The sequence below is a fragment of the Psittacula echo genome (genome assembly GCF_963264785.1).
Source record: "Psittacula echo genome assembly, chromosome: 3".
Classification (NCBI taxonomy): domain Eukaryota; kingdom Metazoa; phylum Chordata; class Aves; order Psittaciformes; family Psittacidae; genus Psittacula; species Psittacula echo.
Genome location: NC_137736.1, coordinates 107,546,140 through 107,568,997, shown reverse-complemented (window position 1 = coordinate 107,568,997; position 22,858 = coordinate 107,546,140). Strand labels below are relative to the sequence as shown.

Genomic DNA, 22,858 nt, shown 5'->3' with positions numbered 1-22,858 from the left:
CATCCTTGAAGAGACAAAGGTTACCAGCAATAAAGACAGAGATGTTAGTTTTTCAAGAAGTGTATGGTGCTGGCCATGTGCAGTTGAATAATATAGCTGACTTGGAAAATGTAGAGCTATCTAAAGCACTTCTACCCCTTCCTTGAGAATTTAGATTGACAACTCCAAGAGGAACATCACCTTCAGGCTAACCATGATAAAGAAAACAGGATCTCTGAGATACACATGGTCTCATTTCCAGGGGTGATAAGTACAAACTGTCCTTTCCTAGGCAGCATTCATTCACAGCTATCCATTCCACAGTTCACATACTTGAAATCCTCTCAAACCTGAGAACTGAAGAATGAGTGTTGCCTAATGTTAGTGCATTTAACATACATCAATTCACGGGAACAATATCTAAGCAAGCCAAGCACAGACATCTGAACCACAGCAGAGGGGCTGGGTAATTAAACTGCAGGTTAAGGACTTGAACTCCTCTCACCAATCAGGCTTTGTTGCCATTATCACATACAAGAAATCAGATGCCTTGCAACAGAGAAGGAAGGAAAAAGAAGAAAATGATAAAAACAAAGAAAAGATAATCTGGTTGAATTAAGGGCTCAAATAGTGACTTTAGTGGAATGGCATGTGAATTCTTGCAAGCATATGACACTTCTTTTAATGGCAAGATTAACATCAGGTTCAGAGATTCTGCAATAGCTAAAGTACGGAAGCAGTATGAACAGAAACTACCTCCAGACAGTCACCATTGCTGCAGGAGATACAGCAATAAGCTTTACATATTTCAAGTGATATTAAACTACATTAACACAAAAACCCAATATGCAATTACACTGGGCACAGAGAAAGCTCATTCACAGGAATATCTCAGCAAACAATGCTGCCATGCAGAACACTGGCTAGGTCATTACAAATCCAAGTGTCACAAGATTTTTAGCAGTTGCTAAAAATAGTGTACTTTGATCAGAAAACTTGCTAAAGAGACAAAAATCAACTGTTTACAAATTCCCCCACAGAAGATATCATGCAGGCTTATAAGCAGCAATTACTTACATGCCTACACAATGATCATTTGTTGACTGGAAACTATGGCCTAAACAACCCGTGTTGGTTTATTTTAGCAGGCAGCAATTTCTGCCTTAACCAACACAGCCCCCAGTTTAATCAAAAAGCCTCACTCTCTCAGAAGAATCTTTGAGACTACAGTTCCTGCAGAAGAGAACTCCAACCATTAAGGGTGAAAAGGGTATTGGTGTTTAAGTACTCTAGTCAGTTTGAGACAGACTTTGAGCTCAGGTCATAATAGGAGTGTAAAAGGAGCAAGACTTGCTTTTGCACAGTAAAAAGCATGACTTGAGTCTTACAAGATATTATTGCTTAAACTTGCCAGAGCAAGGCAAAGAACTAAGAACCATCACATCAGAAAATCTGTCACCCAGCTCTGGAGCAACACTGCCCACAGCCCAAGTGCCTGTTTTGTTTCCATCTTTTCCTGCACTCTTGTACAGTTTATCCATAACAGCAATAACATCTTCCACATACAAGTTCACATACTGTCAAAAGAGACAACAGTTCATAACGTTGCTTAGAGGACACTCCTCTGCCTAGCCACTGACACATCCAATCCCGAAAGATTTCTCAACAAAGCTGTTGCACTACCATAGAAGAGGAATAAATTTGTTGTCCTAAATTCTCCCTAGAATGAAACTGACTGGGAGCACCCATTTGAACTTAGGCAGAAAACACTTCTAGCTGCTTCAAACTGCAGTGCCCAGTAACTTGTGAAAACTCGTACCACTGGGACAGTTTTCCTCCCAAGGACTTACTATTTCCTTCCCCCACATTTCTCAGAGCAGCATTGCCTTCATCCGTAGGATTTCCTCCATCTATAGGATGGGTTTCCACCAGAAGCAACTACAGGCACCACTGTGTTTTCGAAAGATTGTCTTTCCCTCTTTTGTAAGAGGAGGGACTTATCACAGCTAAGAATCTGAGACATCTTCTCTCAAATCATATGATTTGGGGAAAGAAAGATTGTTTTCGGCTGCTTTAAAGGACTCCAGACATATCACGCCAGCCCATTAACTCCCCTGCAGGTCAAGTTCCACCAGAACTTGGTTTTCATGGCCCAGAGTGGTTTGGGTCTGCTGCACTAAGACACTGAAACTCTTCTGAAACAGAGTTTACTTCAACTGAAATTCAAGACCTGATACATAACCAAACTAAAAATAAAAGCAGACAGCTGTCAGCTAGGCAATCACTGAGGCTTACGAGTATTTTACACAAAGGGAAATCTAAATTAGCACAAACATATCTTACATCAATGTTTTACAGTAATGTGCATAATCAGTGTTGTGTCCTACACCAACATAATAAAAAGGCAGGGTGGTAAGTGCAATATTCATTGATTACCATTGCTTCTGTTGGCAAGTAGTGTTATCTACCCTAATGCACAAGTTTCATCTCAAGAGCAAGATGTTTAGGCTGATCAGCCAAGGCTGGCTCAGCTACTTGCACTTCCTCAGAAGCTGCATCAACTACAAGCTTACCTTCAAGTGCTTCATTTTAGTTGTTACCTTTGCATAGATCGTTGTTAAGACAAAGGTACATGAAAACACACTATGAACTATTGTCCACTGAATTATGGCTGTCTTGTTACTCTCTAATTCAGAAAGATCAGCTCCTGACCATGTAAGGACTTTTCACAATTTCTAGCCTCCATTACCTCGTGCCAAACTGCCCTTGTATCAGTAGGACTTTCACCACACACAGGCAATCCAATATTGCAAAAACTAATGTAATAGATAATGTAAAAGTAAGTATCACCTCCACTAAATAGGCTTCCTACAGAAGTGCTCACAGCAGTCTTAATACGGAGCAGGCATTAACACAACTGCTTACGCTCAGTTTAACATAAAAACAAGACCTCGTGGTCACATTTAATAAAAGCATTAGCATTTTTGCTTCCAAATCCTGTACCCTGGAAGCTTTTCCTAAAGCATGCAAAAAGAAACAGCCTTTCCATTTGTTCTCAATTCATGCAATCCCTATAAAAAGGGGAACAGACTCCTGGCTATTTTGCACTAACAAATACATTAGACAAAGACTGTTTAGAAACAGTACTAAAAGCTCTGTAGGCATTACATTGTTTTAGCAAGCCACAATCTTGTCAGGTCATCACTACAGAAATAGGCCTTTGCTTTTCAGTAGCCCTGTTGCCAAGTACAAGTCAGTAAAACAGAACTGACTGGAACAGTTAACCTGGAAATACTACTGTTAATAGAGGGAGGTTATTACCACTGTGCAAACTCAAAATAGGCTTCACAGCAGACACACAGCACTGATACTGATGACTGGAGGGGGGGGGAAATCAAAACAACTCACATGAGTTAACCAGCTGCCTAAAACCCAGAGCACTAACTTCAGTTTTATAGCCATTATTTTATTCCAAATATCACCACAACTTAAGCAGCTGTTCTTCCAGTGACAAGCAGGGGTGGTGGTAAAAGAAATGGATCATGGAATAGCTGGTGTTGGAAAGGACTTTAAGATCATCCAGTTCCAACACCCCTGCCATGGGCAAGGACACCTCACACTACACTATGCTGCCTAAGGCCCTGTCCAACCTAGCCTTGAACACTTACATTTTTCTGAAAACTGACCAAATAACCCCACATTCAAGAGCAACTATGTGGAAAGCAGTTATTACAGCTCCTGAGCTCTACTTAGACCAATTTAAGACAACCTCTTACCCTTCCATCCTTTTCTACAAACCACCAGAAGTCAGTGCAGTGAGCACAAGCCTATATACACAACTGTAAAGAGTAAGAGACTTCAGAAAGTGTGATTTACTGTACATGACGCCTTTAAATCCCAAAAGACCCCTGCTTTAGCTCCACCCTCACTCAAGCTACACAAAGAATCACCAAATACACTTAGTATCTTTCTGGTCATGTATTCCTCTGGACAGAGATCACCAAAGTAGAGGAATAAACAGAAATGCAGACTCACAAAGGAATGCTCATTGCTGAATATGGGCCAGTGTTTATTCAACAAACATGTGGGAAAGCAGCTTTGTTTGCATAAAGTCAGAGAGCATCTAAGGTTTGGCTCCATTGTCTAAAAGTCACTTAGGTGGTAACTTAACCTAAAAAAAAAAAAAAAAAAAAAAAAAAAAAAGGGAAAAGGACCCAGTTTAATTCCCCTGTTGTGTTGCTAATGCTGATATATTAAATCCATTATGATAAAGAAATAAATTGAGGTGCCAGAGAGCTCAAAATGCAGCAGGTGGGTTTTTTTCACCCAGACATTTCATCCAGGTGAAATTCAACAGTTGAACTGTTCAGGGACTCTGGCCCTAAGAGTATCCCAGTAAGACCAAACATGCAGCAACCTCAAACACACTGGTACAATCTGGAAACACAACGTCAGCACCAGGCATTCAATTCCAGTTACTTTTTAGTGAGTTTTAATAGCTTAAAAATAAAATAACCTTTCTATAGCTGTAGCCAAGCCTTTTTGTTATGATAGATTACAGTATTGGCTACAGCTGCACTGCAGGAAAATGTAATTTTTGCTTATTTACAAGAAGTACATATCACTATTGAATATTTCCTTTCTGATAAGAACACTGTATACCCAGAACTAAAAAAGGTTAGAGGATTAGTTTAATGCACACCTAGATTTGTCCTATTTGGAATATAATAATACATCCCTTCTTAGAGAATTCAAAAATGCTTTTCTGCAGGCAAGCAAGAGATCTGTTCACATGACAACGACAGAGATTTCCAAATGTCATACAAGCACTAGTAGAAATGGCCACAATGCCTGAACTCCACCAAGAAGACACCAAACACAAGGAGGGGCAGTTTTTACCTCAAGAGCAAAGGTACAGTTTAGTGGAAAAGGAACACTGGTCTACATTGTAAGTGCAGATAAATGCACCTGCACATAGTACACTACCATTTACATCTTCAGCCACAGATCACAGTGAACACTGCTTGGGATACTCATGTTACAAGGGTCAGTACTAATTGGCCAGTGATACCAACAACTCCTGTTTCAGCAGCAGGGACTCACTAAGCACCAGTGAGAATCTCCATACACATTCAAAACGCATTAACACTTCTAAATCACAAGTGGCTTCTACAGTACCTATTTGCAAACCAAGAAAGCTTCATCTAATGCAACATACACCTGAAATTAAACAAGAATTCAGACTGTGCCCATGGTTTTGTAACCAGCAAGCACCCTGCAGACACTGATGGGACAGTCAGGGACTATAGATAAAACAACAGCCTGCTCAACAAAGGACTCGTGGTGCTACTAGAAAAGCCTTGTTACAGTCTTCAGTGCTGATTTCCTAGTAGTGGTGCTTCTGCCTTATGAAAGAAATCTGTTCTTATCAGTTCGCTTGAATTTTAAGAGCCTGTAAAGCCTAAAAGTGAACATTAGGGCTTTTTGCTCATTGTCTTTTCTAGCAGAATTTAACTTTTGCCTGTATGAAAAACAAGCCTCTGACCTTGTTGTAGAAAACCTGGAGATTTTCTAGATACCAGAACACATCTTTTGGGACCTCCCTAACAGATCAAGCCACAAAATTCTATTCTGATTTGAAGCTTTTCAACAAGACCTCTCATTCAAAATGCACTAAAAGCACACAAGTAGAATTTTGCTGTTCCTGACTACTGCTCTGCCCTGACCTCCCACCCAAACCACATACCAAGACTGAACTTGGAGTCCTGATTCAGATCTAAGTCAGGCTTGCACCAGGATGTACTATCAGGCCTTGAATACAAGAACATTACATACAGCAACAGTAACAACAGCAACTGCAATGTACTTAGATAATTTGGATACAGTTAAAAGTGTCCTTAAAGTTTTTTCAGCACTTCATGCGTCCTGGATCAAGAAATTTGATGTTCCAACTACTTTTGCATTAACATTAACACATGGGACAAATGAGGAGCTCAGATCACTTAACTCGTAATTTTTACTGTGGGTACTGGAAGAAAGTTTCAGTACAGTACTGTTAAACACACAATAAGATACTGATGTCAAAGTATATTGCTGTATTAAGAAACATTAAGCAATTGTATTTATATTAAAGCCAGATCTGCAGAATTTTCCCACTCTAAGCAAAATGAAGTCTTCACTGAGTATATATTTGGAAAAGTACTCATGCCATTACTTCGGCCATCTCAAATATTGACAGATGACAGAGTATCAATATTGACAGAGACCACCATCATCATTCCCCCTCTGTATCCTTGTGTTTTTATAAGGCAACAGGTAAGTTTGTTTCTAAACTTGTGGGGGGTTGACCTAGGCCGGACACCAGGTGCCCCCCAAGCCACTTTATCACTCCCCTCCTCAGCAAGGTTGGAGGTGGACAGTAGAGTGGAAAGGCGTCTCATGGGTCAAGAGAAACAATTAATAAAGCACAAGCAAAGGCCATGTGCAGAAGCAAAGGAAAAGATTTATTCTCTACTTCCCATCAGCAGGCAATGTCCAGCCACTTCCCCGGAAGTAGGGCTTCAGTATACAGTGGCTGCTCCAGAAGACAAACATCATAATGATGAATTTGCAGTGACATCAATTTGGACAGGAGTGTTGATCTGCTAGATGACAGGAAGGCTCCACAGCATGATCCACAGAGTGGATCAATGGGCTATAGCCAACTGTATGAGGTTTAGCACAGTAAAGTGCCGGGTCCTACATTTGGGCCACAACCACCCTACGCAACACTACAGGCTTAAGGAAGAGTGGCTGGAAAGCTGCTTAGCAGAAAAGGACCTAGGGGTGCTGATTGACAGAGCTGAACATGAGCCAGATTGTGTCCAGGCAGCCAAGAAGGCTACCAGCATCCTGGCCTGTATCAGACATAGTGTGGCCAGCAGGGCCAGGGCAGTGATCATCCCCCTGTACTCAGCACTGGTAAAGCCGCACCTCAAATCCAGTGTTCAGTTCTGAGCTCTTCACTACAAGACAGACACTGAGGCGCCAGAGCAGGTCCAGAAATGGGCAACAAAGCTGGTGAAGGGTTGGAACACAAGCCTGATGAGGTATGGCTGAGGGACCTGGGGTTGTTTAGACTGGAGAAGAGAAGGGTACCTCATCGCCATCTACAAGTACCTGACAGGAAGACGAAGCGAGGAGGTGGCTGCTTTCTTTTCCTGAGTATCACTTGATAAGACAAGAGGTAACAGCTTCAAGCTGCACCAAGGGATGTTTAGATTGGTTATTAGGAAATTTCTTCACCAAAAGGGTGATCACATTGAAGTTACACAAACTGAAAAGTCAAAACAGGTGCTAGCTAGCTTTCATAAAAGCAAACATCCTTAATACCACAGTTACAGCTGTGCTGGACAAAGTAACTGCATTTGTTTAACTTTTTTTATACATATTTAAAAGCTTCTAAAATGCTTTGGAAAAATATTTTAGCTAAAATGGAAAGTCATTTACTTTTTAAGACAAGGTCCAAAGATTTAAACATACAGAAAGTTTTTCAAATTGAACACAGTAGGGATGAGAACAGCTTCTAATGCAAATAGAAGAGAGATGTTCCTACAGAAGAAATCACTGCTGCTGTAGTGTTATAAAGAATGGTGAGTCATATATATTCACACACACACACACACGCAAACACACACAAAGGACCAAGCTATCATTAAATCATTAGATTTTAAAAAAGTTGGTGACAAAGTTTGAGAAGCACAAAAGAAATCAGCCATTGCTCCACAAGTTCTAATAATTTCACTTATTTATAAAAGAAAGCCTGTGAAAAAAAGAAAACGGTTCTTCTTTCTATATCCTCACACTTCAAGGCTTGTGGAAGTGTTAGTACCACCTTGCCACCTACTTCACTTTTGCAATAGCATTATCCACTATTTAGAAGTGATAAGGGAAGTATCAGTTCTGCTTAACTTGTCCAAAATCACTTTTTCCTTTTGCTCTCACAAACAAACTTTCAACAGTGCCTCCCCCCAAAAAAAGTTAAAAAGCTCAGGATGCTCAGATCATCTTAAGCAGAAAGCTCTACCACTGACCCACCTTCCCCTATCCTCTGCACCTTGCTGCATGTTGCTTAGTTTTGAGCAAGCTATTCCACACTACCCCTTAATTTCAAAAATTTCCTACAAACATGCACAAATTCCCTACAGTGCCCAGAGAATCCTTGATGACTATAGAATAGGTGACAGAAGTCACATGATTTACAACAAACTGCTTTAATATATCCTTCAGTTTAGTTGTCTGTAAGCCCTTATGTATGGATAAACTGTGTAAGTTTACCCACTTCTAAAGAGCCTTTTGCTGTGGTACACATTTCCTATGGAGAAAAGTCATCTTCAAAACCAATGGTACTGAAAAACCCAGAAGCTAAACACAGTAAGAAACAAAGTCCAAGGGCAATACAGAACTTCTGTTCCTCAAGAATAATGTCAACATATGCAAGCAAGTAAGTAAAGCACCACACATTCTCCATACAAGGCACCCTTACTCAGATATTATGACCTCAATGCCTTTGCCTTCATTCACACCTGGGTTGAAGGAAGAAAACTAATCCAGAGGATGGAGAGAGAGAGCAGAGCCAAAGTCACCCTTCTAAAAGTCAAAGCTTGCTTACCGAGCAGCAGCAAGTTATTATAAAGTGAACTTAATTTCCAAATGACCCTAAGGAGCTAAGATCGCTAATCGGGTAACATCTCTACTTTCCTGCTACACTACCTGAATTTTGTCCTATCCCTCACACACCAATATTTCTCATGACTGAAAAACTACTGACAAACTTCTATAGCTACAGGGGATTGCTTCCACACAGCAAGCTGGACAACAGCTCTGAGGGGCTGGTAATAACACTATCAGAAACAGGTTCTTAGTAGCAGTCACGCAACACTCCTTTTTCATTGGATTAAGCCAGAAGAGAATCCCTTCAAGAAACCCCAAACTTCAGATTCTACCAACACTCTATTCCCTGCTTTTCCTTCTGTAAAGCAGGAAAAGGACAAGTAGTCTATCCACAGAAAACGACCAAACTCAGCTCATAATTAGTCAAGGAAAAATAAAAATAAAGTGAGAAAACATTCAATACTGCTGCCCACATAGAAAAGTGAGACAGTAAAAAATCTGTCATTTTAAGTGCTCCTAAACCATAGACTTCACCAGACAAGTATATAATAAGTCAGAGTAGAGGAGAAAATCCTGTATGTGTAAGTTGCACTACCCAGACCACTAGCATCTTTAAAGAGGATATTCTTAGAACCACCCTTGATAATACACACACTAAACCACCTAATGGAAATAATAATTTCAGCGGGATATGACTCCTTTCTTTTCTTTAGAAAGCATTCATTGTATAAACCATTCTGAATAATAACACAAACATATGCATTAACAGAGAGAAGCCTGCTAAATAATGCTCCTCCTTTGTCATGACAGGAGCCATCTGTTCACCTCACTAACCCAGCTAACCCCAGGCAAGTGTGGTGAGCACTGCCACAACTTGTTATGCATCCTCATACTCCATGTTTCAGTGCACACCATTTATGCTTCCAAACGGCAATAACATGGCATTAATCATACCAACAGGAGTCTTAAACACACGCTCCTACAAAGAAATACCAGAAAAAATTCCCTCTGTTCTCCAATTAAAGAACACAAGTGGACCATAGCCTTGTACACATGAAGATAAGAGTTTGTAAACTCCATAGTTATTTTTATCCTTTTAGACTTTTCTCTTTTCTTCCTTTCTACTCTCTAGTTCTTTATACTTAGTCTAGTTATTCTTACAATTGGATGCTACTTTTAAAGAGAACACTCGAAGTGGATTCAATCCAAATCTCACACTGAGTTTTCATGGGTTAGCCCTTGTGTCCAGGAGTAATAGATGAGGACCGGTATTACAGAGTTCAGTGATCCTACTGAAGAGAAGACCTTTTCATGCATCTTACCCACACAGCCCTATCTATAAGTCCCCTGCTCTTACTGTTGACAGATGCAGTTTACCCCTTGCTGATGCTGCTGGATCCCTCCCTCCTGCCTCTTCTCTGTACCTTTAGCCAGACCTGGTGCTCACTGCAGACAAGACGACACAACTTACTGTGCAGAAAGCAGGTCCGTGCAGGGACGGGAGCCCTCTCTGCCCAGGGCTGCGGGGTGTGCAGGCTGCCACTCGGAACGGGGGATGCGGGGATTGCTCGTACCTGACCCAGTTGTCGCGGAACTTGCTCTGCTGGGGCTGGTTCAAGTAAATGGTGCGGGCTGGTGCCTCGTCCAGATCCGCCGAGGACGTGGCTCCGGACATCTCATCATCCGCCTTCTTATAGCCCGAGGGGGAACAGACGGGTCCTGCGGGGAGAGCGCAGAGCGAGGCTGTCAGCGAGGGGCCGCGCCCGACAGGGCCGCGCCGCGGGGAACGAAAGGGAAAGGAAGGGCCGGGGGCGACCGGCGGCTGCGAGCGACCGAGCGCGCCCTGCCCGGTGCTCAGCGCGGCAGCGGCTGATAAATAACGGCGGCCGGGGAGGGGCGGCGAGGCCCGCCCGGAGCCAGCTGGCAGCGGCGGAGCACCGAGGCCCGCGCCCCCCGCCCCGCCCCCGGCACCGCCCGGCCGGTGTCCGCCGCCTCCGAGCTGTGCAGGCCCCGGTGCGGGTCAGCCCGGGGCGGGCAGCGGCAGCAGCAGCGCCCAGCGCGAGGCTCCGGGTCCGCTCCGCGGCGCTGCCTGCCGGCACGGAGCGCCCGCGCCAGGCCCCTCGGGCACGGCCAGCGCCCCGGCGGCGTGGCCACGGCTGGCACCGGCCAGACACATTGTATTCAAAGACAAGGCTCCGGTTCAGGCTTAAAAGAGCAAAAAGCGGTATGATTTACAGCTTCAAAGCTGAAATCTTTAAGTATTTTTCCCCTCCAACTGGCGTGAATCGAGCTCTATGAAGCATTTGTGCTAAAAGGAAGCCAAAGTGCAGGGAAAGGAGATAGCTATTGCCGCTGTCCAGCCTCAAATATTACCAAAGTTGCTGGAGACAGATTTACTGCTCTCCCCTTCCTTTCTGAACTGTGGAAATACATATTTACAGCTCAATATAAACGAAGAGTATCAGTTTATGAAGTAAGCCAGGAATTTACAAGCTAGCACAGGTGGCTTGAGCCAAGGATGAGACAACTTCTTCCCCAAGATCTAATAAAGGTGTTACTTGAGGGTTATTTGAAAAGTCCATTTAAGAAGTAACAGTGAGAAGCAGCTACTGTCAAGGCAAATGCAGCAGTTGCTTCCCATTTCTGTACAAAGCAAAGATCATAGTGCTACAAGCTCATGACAAGACAGCAACTAAAAAAGGTTCAGTGAACAGAGGAGAGCCCCCTGAAATTATGGCCTTCTTCACTACAGCTTAAGGGAAAAGCTTCAGTCCTAATACAAACTTAACATACTGAGCACTTAAGTTCTCACACATCACCAGTACTTGTCTTTTTTAAATACACCATAGGTCTGAGCTAATATTCTACTCTTGCATCTCAGACTTTGCCAGTGACTGATTCTTGGTTGCTAGTGCAAACAGGCTCTGTATCCTCTAGACATGAGCCACTGGAGGGCAACATTACCCATTCAATTTATAACGTAGTCCAGCATACAAAAGACAACTCTTGCAATGCTAGTAGCTGGCCAATAAAATTAACACAATTAACAAACTAACAGGCTTTCAACAGCACCCTCTCTTGCCCAAGGCAAATGTTGCACGTTGTGAATTCATACTTCAGAGAAATTAAGCTAAACTTGTTTGTGTGAGTCTAATTTTTTTTCCCCATGTCAGTTGACACTAACTCAGACAGCAGAAATGCCAACCTGATAGTATTTGCTTTGTGGAAAAGGATGTAAATTTAAGAAGTGAAATATGTAAGACTATACATTATGCAAGACTATGCCATTATAACACTATGTTAGGTTACTCAGCCTGAAAAAGCTTGCCACAATGCAGAGGACCGCTCAAACTTGCTGAGGGGCTATTTTCCCTTTCAGAAAAATCAGAGCCAAGAGCACTACTCATACTTACTGTTCTTTCCCATTGATTTCATGTTGTGCAACTGCAAAGGAGATCAAGCAATAGTACTCTTAAGAGCATCAAGTGCAAGGAAGCAGCTTTCATCTGGTTTCCTAGTCAAGCTCCAGACAGAAATGCAATTTTTCTAGAACAAACATGCTATAAAAATTGTGGGGTTTTTCAAAGGCATTATTTGGTTCACCTTTTCATGACTCCCTCTGATGCTTGAAATCCTCCTGCTAAATAGTTCTCTTCACCTCCAAGTGTCATGGAGCTGTCCCACACTTTAAGGATTAACTGAGTCAAGACAACTAATAAAGTTCAGAGGTATTTAGGTTAACTTCATGCCCTGTGCTCTTGGGTGCTCTCTCCAAGATGGATGCCTCAAAAGACAAGGCACTGGCCTTATTTAGATTTTAGTATTTTATTTATTATATTATAATATTTAGATTACATTTATATATAATATATTTATAATATTTATTTTTATGTATTTATATTTTTATTTATTTAGTATTTAATATTTTAAATTTTAGTATTTTAGTATTTTCAAAGCAGACTTCTGAGTGCGTAGAAACAGCTCTGCCAAGAAGGGTTTCATTTTTGCAAGTGGCTCAAGTCAGCTGCTTCAACTTTTAGTGGAATAAGCCTCATTTTGGAAGATTATCCCTTAATCCTGCCCAGCAGGAAATCTTTCCACCTCCCTCCCCTGTTACTAAGCAGATCACTTCCAAAAGCCTGCAGACAGTGACCTGTGCTGCTGGCTGTAAAATGCTCTTCTTCCCTGCACTTAGAAAGGTTAAGCGAGCTTCTGATTTGCTCATGGTGGGCAGTAGTCACAGAGGCTACACCACCTTCAGAAGGTATCTCTTTCAAGGAGACCAAAGCTGACCACATGCAGACCATCACTTCCAGCCATGTGAAAGCAGCTTCAGCTCTGCTCCTTATTCAGGAAGGCTATGGATAAATACAGCACAGATCTGGCTGCCTCCATCAGTGGTGGAACTTAAAACCAAAGTCACAGCAGCTCTTGCTCAGTAGTGCTTACTACCCTGTATCCAAAGGAACCAGACTCCTTGACTTCACTTAAAGGCACACCAACTTATCACTCTGGGAAGGCTTCTCTCTTGTAAGACCTGCATCTTCTCTGATATTTGCCCAAGAACTTGCAACACTGCTATGTAATTTACTTTGGAGAAAACTATTCACATTTCAAGGAGCATATTAGTAGTAGGGCATTATACCTCCTTGCCTGTCCATTTAGTATGTTTAGCTACATCAGATTTCGGATCTTCTAGCTATATTGGTCTTAAGTCCCTATCATAGAATCATTTATGCTGGAAAAGTCCTCTAAGATCATCAAGTCCAACTGTTAATCCAGTACTTCCAAGTCCACCACTAAACCATGTCCATAAACACCACATCTACACATCTTTTAAATGCCTCCAGGGATGGTGACTCACCCACTTCTCTGGGCAGACTGTATACAGATCAACGTAAGTTAATTTTAAGTGTAATGTAGAAGTCAACATGATTTGATAAAAAGAAGCCAATTGTACAAAAATAACCTACTGTGCTTTTGGTGTGCTAGTAGGGCAGCTCTCTTCACTTGCTGAAGATATCATTTGGCTCAGCTCATATCTCCTGAGCTCTGCTGTTTGGTCTTCCTAGTCTTCCACCCCTGGAAATCATGAAAATCCATCACCAGTGACACCACCTACTCTGCTCTCATCTTGGTAACTTGTACTTCAGGGAAAGCAGAATTTTGTACTGGCCAAAAGCTCCCAGGAACAGAATCCAAACATGTCATTAAGTGATTATTGCCCACTCATCTTCAGGAAAGAAGTCTTGAAAAGTCTCAGTTTGAGTAGACCAGAAAACAGAAAGTAAACAAGAGCTGGACATGGAAAAGTCTCAGGGGATACTTGCAAGCCAGTCTACAAACAGGTATTCTGTGGAATTACAAAAGTTAGTAAAGCAACATGTTTAAAGTAAAACAGTATGATTACAACCTATTTTTATGGAGCTTAGATAACTAGGGAATTTCAACAGTGTCCAATACATCTGGCTTCAACTCTGAGGCACAAGACATTTAATGCAGGCATCTAAAACTGTTTCCCACTGCGCTTTACAAGTTCCATGAATCAGACCTGAGTTATAAACTCCCTTTTATAAAGCCCATTCATTTCTTCAGGGCTCTTACTTCACATTATTTAACAAGTTTATTTTCTAAAAAAAGATAGGATTAAAATTTGACTAAAATATCAAGACATTTTATAGCTTTCTGTCATCATTAAGAGAAACCAGACTTGATACCCTGGCAAATTCACATGGCATTTGTTATCACTTGAAAGCAATGAGTTATAATTTAATACTCTTACTTTACTGGGCCTGTAAAAAGATTACATTTGCCATGTATATCTGTCTCTTTAATGTCTGCTCAGTAATAATCATAGCTTCTCTGTGATTGCGTAAATAAAGTGTTGTGAATTCTGTAGTGTTTTTAAAGATGAGTCACTTGAGATGCTTGCCAGCTGTCAGAAGTCACAAGAGAACTCTTACTGAAACTGTACCACTTCTAAGTAGATTAGCCAGCTAGTTACTACTCCTGTCTTGGTGAGGTGCTTGATTGCTCTAACATGTGTTCCATTTTTAAGAGCAAGTGATAATAGAGCAATCAAGCACCTCACCAAGACAGCAGAACCACAAGCTCTGAGAAACAGCAGGTTTGTAATGGAGAAGTTCAGACAGGCTTCATCATGTCATGTTTAGAACCTAAAGCAATACTAAGCTCCATAGCCAAGAATCATCCTGCCAATTTTGCACACTGTTTACAGGACCAAGATCTAGCAGAAGGACGGATGCTGAGCTGAAGCTAACCCCACTTGAGCAAAGTTGGACTGCAGTCTCCAAAAGTCCTTTCTAACCTCAACTACTCTGTGATTGTAAGCTTAGTCAGCCACAAGTCAAAGGTTAAGTAGCCATACAGAATTCCTTATGTCCTCCACAACTGTATTAAGTGGCAGTTTTCAGTGAAAACATTTGAAAAGGTTTTCTCCAGAATGAAAAGGACAAAAAAGCCTCACTAAAAGCCTCCAAACTTTGTCATTTAAAGACCACAAGTTCTGTTATACACTTAGCTTCAGAGCCAACTTTTGATATGTTCAGTTTGCTAAGATGCATATTTAAAGAGTGGCAGACAAGTTCGGACTTTTGCCTGCACTGAAATACAAAGTTTGCTCTTAACAAGCCACCCCAGATTCAGCAACTCACCATCACTTTCTTGGGATAACATCCTTTTCACAGGATTTCCTTCACAGACAGAGTACCAAAGATGGTACCAAACAAGAGAAGTTCTGCAGCTGAGAATTGTCAACAAGTTCATATACAAACAGTGACTTTGAAGCTTGGCTGAGTTGGTTTTATTTAGAACACATTCTTTCTTGCATTATTTCATTATCTGCTTCAACTGTTCAACAGAAGTGTATTTAAAGTGAACATAAAATTGCATAAGGGTAAGAGATCAAACAAGAAGAGCACAGCATGCTCTCATAGGAGATACAAGGCATGAACTTAACTACCATGTCTTCCAGGAAACCTTTGTTCCCACCAGGACTGGGATACCTTAACCTTGACTTATAAACAGTTCATGTGAAAAAGGAAGAAACCTCAACGTTATGAACAACAAGAAATTTCTATTTTTTAGCATCTGGAAAACTTCTACAGTGTTCAACAGTGTGAGACTGCAGGCAAATATTCTGACTAAGCCAGAGAAAGTTCTGGAAGAATTCACAATAGAGCTTTGATTTTCTAGCTCTTCTATTATCAGAAATATTTTTAAACATGCTTCCTTCTCTATAGGTATATCTCCTGCAAAGTGAGACGTCCTTAGATCAACTATATGCAAGTACCAGGGTTCACAATAATGACAACCTTAAAGTTAATACCATAGTCGCAAAACTTCTCTCATTTCTCTCAAGAACTGTGAGAGCTGCTCTGCTTGAAGTTACTGGAAATAAAATGACTCTTTCATTTGCTAAAGGAAAAGCAAACATATATAAAAAAAAATATTGTTAATATATATTTAGTAGGTGTGGTTTTAAGATCTGTTTCACTTCAAGCTGTTTTCAAGTTCTGTAAACAGCACCATGGATGTTACTAACATGTGTCTTTCAGGAACATCTTTCATCAGGTACAGTTAAGGAGTCTGGTATTCAATTAAGTTTGATAATGTTGCCATGATCAATCTTGTCAATTTTAACAGCAGCTATAAAGTTGAGAGGAAGAGGATACCCTTCCTCAGCTTCCCCAAGGGAGCTCCCTGAAGTTTGAGGCCAAACAGAACTTTTGTAGAGGACATTTACTAAAACCCAACAAAACATGTGATACTAAAAGATATAATATTCCACAAAAACGCAAATAGTGAGTAGGAAAGATGAGCAAATAGTACTGTATATTTTAGCTTAGGACTTTGCTAGCACTGAGCTTCTCCTCAAGTAATGTCTAATCAGAACGTAGGACAATTATCCAGAAAGAGAATGGTGTCTGTTCTGCCAACATGAGGGATAAGCATAAGCAGTTAAAGCCTTTTTAGACCAGAATATTAATATTCAATGCTTCAGTCTGGGATAACAAGGAGGCCATGACAAACTCCAGTGACAGAAGATAGTTGCTAGCTACAACATACACAATACCTGAGAGGACACATGTACAAAGCCTTCATAGGTTGCAGGAAATGCTTGTGATGTTGGAAGCAAGAGCTATCCCTCCATCTCATCACCATGATTCCAGGCATTAGAAACTTTGCAACAGGCCTTTTTACACCAATAGGATGAAAATCTTGCCACCATGCAACACTAATGAAGTGGACAACAAAGTAGTACCATTAGCTATCCACATAAGCATTTCAGGAATTGGGACACTACTCAGATCAAGTCCCTCCAGTTATCAGCTTGTGCAGGAAGACACACAAGCAGCATTATATGCAGTCCCAGGCAAAGCACTGTTTTTCTTACAGGCTAAAGACAATATAAATCAGAAAAGTTGGACATGAACTCAGCTCTGTCAATATAACTGGTAGGTACATTCTCCCAATGCCTGTGATTTGGTTTTGTTATTTTTACCTTTAAGCCGTTACATGTTCCAGCCTAACTACCAGGATACTCAGTGAGCAAAATATCAGATTAAAGCTCTCCCACAAGATCGTGTTCTTAAAAGTGAACCTGAATTTATGTCTGTTAACATCTAAAGATATAGTGGGAAAGAAAACCAAACTTGTGTTCAGGTCAAGCAACTTGTAGTAGGACTGTTCTATAGAAATCTCAAGTCAAATTTGGGACAGTGGGACTTACAGCTCTCAGCTAACTCCTGTGTTTAAGTCAACACAAAATAAACCATCCATACCTTTGTATCAGATGTTTTACAGATGCACAGCAATGAAGAAAAGCAATTTTACACACAGCAGAAAGTCAGATTTGAAGATAGGGATTTTTTTCCTGTGCTAGATACAGACCAAGAAATTGAGACTTGGATGAAGACAGTAGCCCCCAAAAGGATATTAAGAGTAAATAAAGTTTCAGAAGCATGACAAGAGAGGACTGAGCAAAGGAAGATTATTTTCTGAATTCCAAGATGCAAGGAGGAAGTTGTCATCAATCAAGCTAACCCAGACACTGCAAAGGAAATTAAACAGACACAGGTCTAACTTCACTCCTTTTCTCTTCGTAGCTATGCAATATGTGTGGATTATCAAAATTAACAAGATGAAGAAGGGTACTGTTGGGTAGAAAAGTTAACCAATGTGATACACTTCAGAAGTTGCTTAAAACTCAAGAGTAGCTGCCTGTAAGAGTAAGGCGTGAACTGTTCTGCAACAGAAGCTGCCATATGGCCACTAGTTTGGGATTGCTTACTTTGAAGACTGGAGAGCTACATGCAGCTCACACGTGTCAATCTTGGAGATGCATTAATCCACTTCTCAGGAGCATATATGTTAAAAATCATACAGTACTAACACCTACCAGCGTACTTCAGGGATCAGAGCAAAAAGTGCTACTATAAAATGGGAGCTCAGCTCAGCAAGAAGAAAAGCTTGGATATTCCCTGCTCATTGCAGGGACCAGACCTTTGAAGGTCCCTTCCAACCCAAACTACTCTGATACACTGGTCAACCCAAGGAGGACTGATTTGCCAAGGAGATGTAGCTACAGAAGAACTGCAGTATAGCTGCAGAGGTACTCTGAGTATAGGTAGATCAGGAGTTAACAGATATACAACATCAGCAGCTCTCACAGTAGGTGACTAGAGCCACACACATTTGTGTAAGACTTCTTGCAGCATTAGTTGATACAAAAGAAACTGTTGAGATCACAGACAGAACAAGAATTCCATTTGCCTGGACTTGTTAATGTAAGGCTGAACAAGAATAGCACATGCTTTGTGAAGTCACTTCTTTGTTTATCACCAATTTAAGCTACATTTGGTGACACTGAAAAAGATCTCTGAATAATCTTACATTACAAACTAGAAAGTTTGTAACTCCAGCAAGTTCAAGGCACAGAACACAGCCTGTTATAAAGAACAGCCTTTATCAAATTGTGAATGGAATTGCATGCTGCAAGCAGAGACAGCTGGAGCCTGGATTTTGATGCAGATGCCCAAATTCATTTGGCTGAAGCAGCTAAATGCTGTCACCAATGAACAAAACAGATCCTTAGCAGAACACTAGAGACACTTCAGAGAACTGAAAAGCAGCATCCAGGGTTATGCTACTGCAGGAGTACACAGATTAGCAAAACCTGTATATACAAAAAAAGATTTAGATGCATGATCATGCACAAATACTGTGTATTTCCAGAGACAGTACTCAGAGGGAAGTGATAAGAAGTAGGTCCACCCAATAAAATTTGCTTCCCTTTGAATGAATAGCAGATACTCACATATTCAAAGCAAAAATGAGTTGGTAGAATACTTGGGTATGAGAGCGCAAAGGTGCCTAAGGTTGCCTGCGGCCCAAGTTAAGGTCTCCTTAGTGTACTTTTTGCTTCTTTGAACAGCAAGATAAAGGCCTCATGTTTCATTCCCTCTAACAATCCTCAAATGAAGTTTTTGCGAGACCACAAGAGGAACAGCACTTTGCCTAAAATAGCTCTTCTTCATCTCCCAAGTCATTTTGTACCTGCTCACTCTAATGTCAAAAACAAGCAGCTTCTGCAGATACTGCTGAGCTAATAAGATTGCATGAGACAAATATAATCTATTCTTATTCTGCCTCATGCTCCATAGCCACAACTGTCAGCTAAATTCCAAGGCTGAACCTATAACTAGTAAGCAAACAGAAGTCAGCCCCTTCTTCCCCTGCCCCAGCTTCAAGACTAACTTAGCAGAACCATTAGGGGTACTAGTAACTCATAGTAGTTAGAACAAGTGTTTTATTCTTGTTTTTAATTTCCCATTCTGCATTGGACAAAAGTGGCATTTCTAGAAGCTTCACTCCTCTTCCACTCTTTCCTTAGTTGTTCTCCAGACTCACTTGTTTATTTGCTAGCAGCTTGTCACCATAACCTCAACTTCGAGGAGTTTTTTTTTCCTGGTATACAACATTGTGTCTGATTTATGAGAATCGATGATACATCTGGGGCCTGAAAAAATACATTTCAGGCAGCAGATAAATTAGATCTAATAGCCTGACAAAGTTGAATACTCGGCTTCAGCAGCTGCTGTTCAACACCAGAATTTTAAATAGGCAAGAAGCACTGCAGCTTCAGCAAGCCCAAGGAACCTCTTGAGCTGTACCTGAAACCCCTAAAGTCAAAACCCAAACACTTGATGTGCAATAGGTTTTCTAAGAGCTGGTTCTAACAACTGACATTTCTCAAACCCACATTCAACTTTGAAAGCTACCTAAGAGTTCCATGTTTTCATCAATACTACAAATGCACCAAAATATCCTATAAGAAATTAGTCATCAATTTCTTCCAACTAACACCACACAACTTTAATGAGCTCCTTAAAAAGCAGCAATGAGACAGCTGTGAAGGAAGTAATGGAGTCACTGGTTCTGTAAGAACTTGATATACCAAACACTAGTGTTCCCTGTTCGGGGGTACACAGTTTTGAGGCTTTGGAGAACTATGTTTCTGTTCACCTACTTGTCATGTCAATGTGTCACTGCTCTTCACTTTTTAACCTCCTGGATTAGCATGGCCTAACTGCCATGTCAAGCTCAAAACACATTTGCACACGTTGGGAAGTTCTGTACAAATCTCCAGCATTTGACACAGTCTGAAGGACACTGGATTTACAGCTCCTTATTTAACATAACCTTCAAAGCATTTTATATACAAAGCGACAGTGCAAATGCAGATTCCACTGTGCATACACATGAAAACATGTACTGTGTCCATTCTGCATGCACTTTCAGCCTCTGAGACAAGGACAACTTCACTAAGTTCCTTTTGATTTTCCAGCTCAAGAAATCTTCATATTCAAAAGAAAAAGAAAAACCAGCCAAAAAACCCTTAATTTAACACAAACTATTGTATTTGACAATGCAGAATGGCAATTCTATTCTCTCCCCAGCTTCATTATTTGCAGTTCTTGGAATTTATCAAAGATCTGGTTGTTAAAGCAGCTTAAAAAAGTGAACATGAGGTGGCAGAAGTCACAGCTAAACTGGATTCTTATACTTATTTATTAGTGTATATAAATATATAAGGGGGAGTGTCATGAGGATGGAGCCAGGCTCTTCTCACTGGCAAACAATGATAGGACAAGGGGTAATGGGTATAAACTGGAACACAAGAGGTTCCACTTAAACTTGAGAAGAAACTTCTTCTCAGTGAGGGTGACAGAACACTGGAACAGGCTGCCCAGGGAGGTTGTGGAGTCTCCTTCTCTGGAGACATTCAAAAGCCGCCTGGACACATTCCTATGTAACCTTATTTAGGTGTTCCTGCTCTGGCAGGGGGATTGGACTAGATGATCTTTTGAGGTCCCTTCCAATCTCTAACATACTGTGATACTGTGATACTTCAAAGAAGACAAAAAATACATCTCTCCCCTGAATAATCCCACTGCTCAAGGAAGATCCTCAAATTCTAGCCCTTTTGTCAGATACACCTTGGATAACCATGACTAGTAATCCCATTTGTGGGCCATGTACATAAGTATCAAGCACAGTGGATCTGTTAGGTGATTAACAGAGTATTTCAAAACCAGCCATCAGAAATCTCCTTAGCCAAACTGACAGTCACAGCTAAGCCTTAGAAGAGATCAGTTACAGCCTTCTCTCCTCCCACCTTTGAGGCTTGTTTTCCTGTATTAATATTGGTTGAAGCTAAAACTACCTTTGGCACATCATAATTCTATTAGCATTCTGGCACACAAGTGGGTTATCTTTCATTTCTGTAATGCATCTGTTCCTATAACAATTTACTAACAGCTTTAAGCATATCAACTGCAAGCACAGTTGATCTTGACTTCAAAGAGAACAATTTACACAAGAATAATTAATGTTTTCCCATTTATATGCTCATGATGTAAAGCTATCTGTATTTTACTGAAAGCCCAGAGGCCTGTAACGCTGGCTTTTAGCCAGCATTAGATTAGAAAGATTTACTGCATACATATTGACCTTTTGTTCTAAAGCATTCCCAAAGCTGTTCTTCATTCTGTCCACCCATAGTTCAGTATAATACACAACAAAATCAGCTGCCCATTTTACGGTTACCTAGAGAGAAGCATCTCTTCCAGCGACGGCAGAGAGGCATGATGTTCATTCCTCCTTGCACTGGCTGCATGAAGATGAAAACAGCAGTAGTCCTTCAAAGATCTCTACAGCATTAGCAGGTCTCAAAGCTGAGTAAAGTGATCTCCATGGAATCTGTGAAATACAGGTTTGCACTTTCAAACTGCTCTGCATTGGATTCACAGGAGGAAAGTGTGCAGTAGGTGCCTGTGTACACCCATACACAAAAAGACAGCTATGGCTCTCACTGGAACACTTTAATACATTCAGACAAAAGGAGGGGAATTCAGCCTCATCCTGTATTTCAGCACTTGAAACAATGACCTGTCCAGTTCCTGGACTTTGACCCCCACATAACAGCTTTCAAAGAAGAATTTCTCAAGTGAAACCCTAATAGAAAGAAGCAGTAGAACTCAAGTTCTGTTCCTCCTGGAGATGCTGTCTGTGGTGGTATGGGTCATGAGAGCCGTTCATCTTAGCAGGGACAAAGAATCATTTTTTAAACGTACTTTTCCCTGCCCTTCAGCAGGCTTAATGGCAAAGTATTTTTGCTCTCAAACACAAACATTAAAAATAATTCAGCTATCATTTCAGCTAATAAAAAAAAAATCTCTTTCCTTTAAGAAAGGAAAGAGTAGTTTTTATTTCCCTTTTCACCTGTAACAACCCCATTAGTATGAGTCAGATCTACTTATACCCCCTTAACCCAGCTTCTCAGGGTTCTTCCTCCCTGGCAATCTGCCTCCTTGCAAATCTGTACCTCTCCAGATTATTCACTTGCTTTTTGGATGGGGGATGGAAAACATCAGCAGTGTGCTTAAAGCCTCAGGAAATAGCCATAGGAGGAGAAAAGGATTTGGGGTTTTTGGACTATATCTGAGGTTACCATCCCAATGAAGTATCAGATCCACAGCACATTTCCCTGTGGCCAAAAGCAATGCATCAGCTATTTTTAGTGTTGAGTACAGTTATGCCAGGACAGGTGCGTGCTTTGAGAAAGCCAGACCACATCAGTACAGAAAGAAGGCAAGAACCACCACTGGCTCTTAACCACCAACTGCAACTTGGTCAGTTCAGT

General features: G+C 41.1%; 1 protein-coding gene across 1 annotated transcript in view; it reads right to left on the bottom strand.

The window, feature by feature from the left end:
- ATP8A2 (ATPase phospholipid transporting 8A2) overlaps positions 1-504 on the bottom strand; it is a gene marked incomplete at both ends in the record, with an annotated part of 130,680 nt that extends 130,176 nt beyond the window's left edge. The window contains one exon of the mRNA XM_080613560.1: positions 485-504. Coding sequence (XP_080469686.1) covers positions 485-504 — 20 coding nt within the window. The remainder of the gene's footprint in view (positions 1-484) is intronic.
- Between the last annotated feature and the right edge of the window lie 22,354 nt (positions 505-22,858).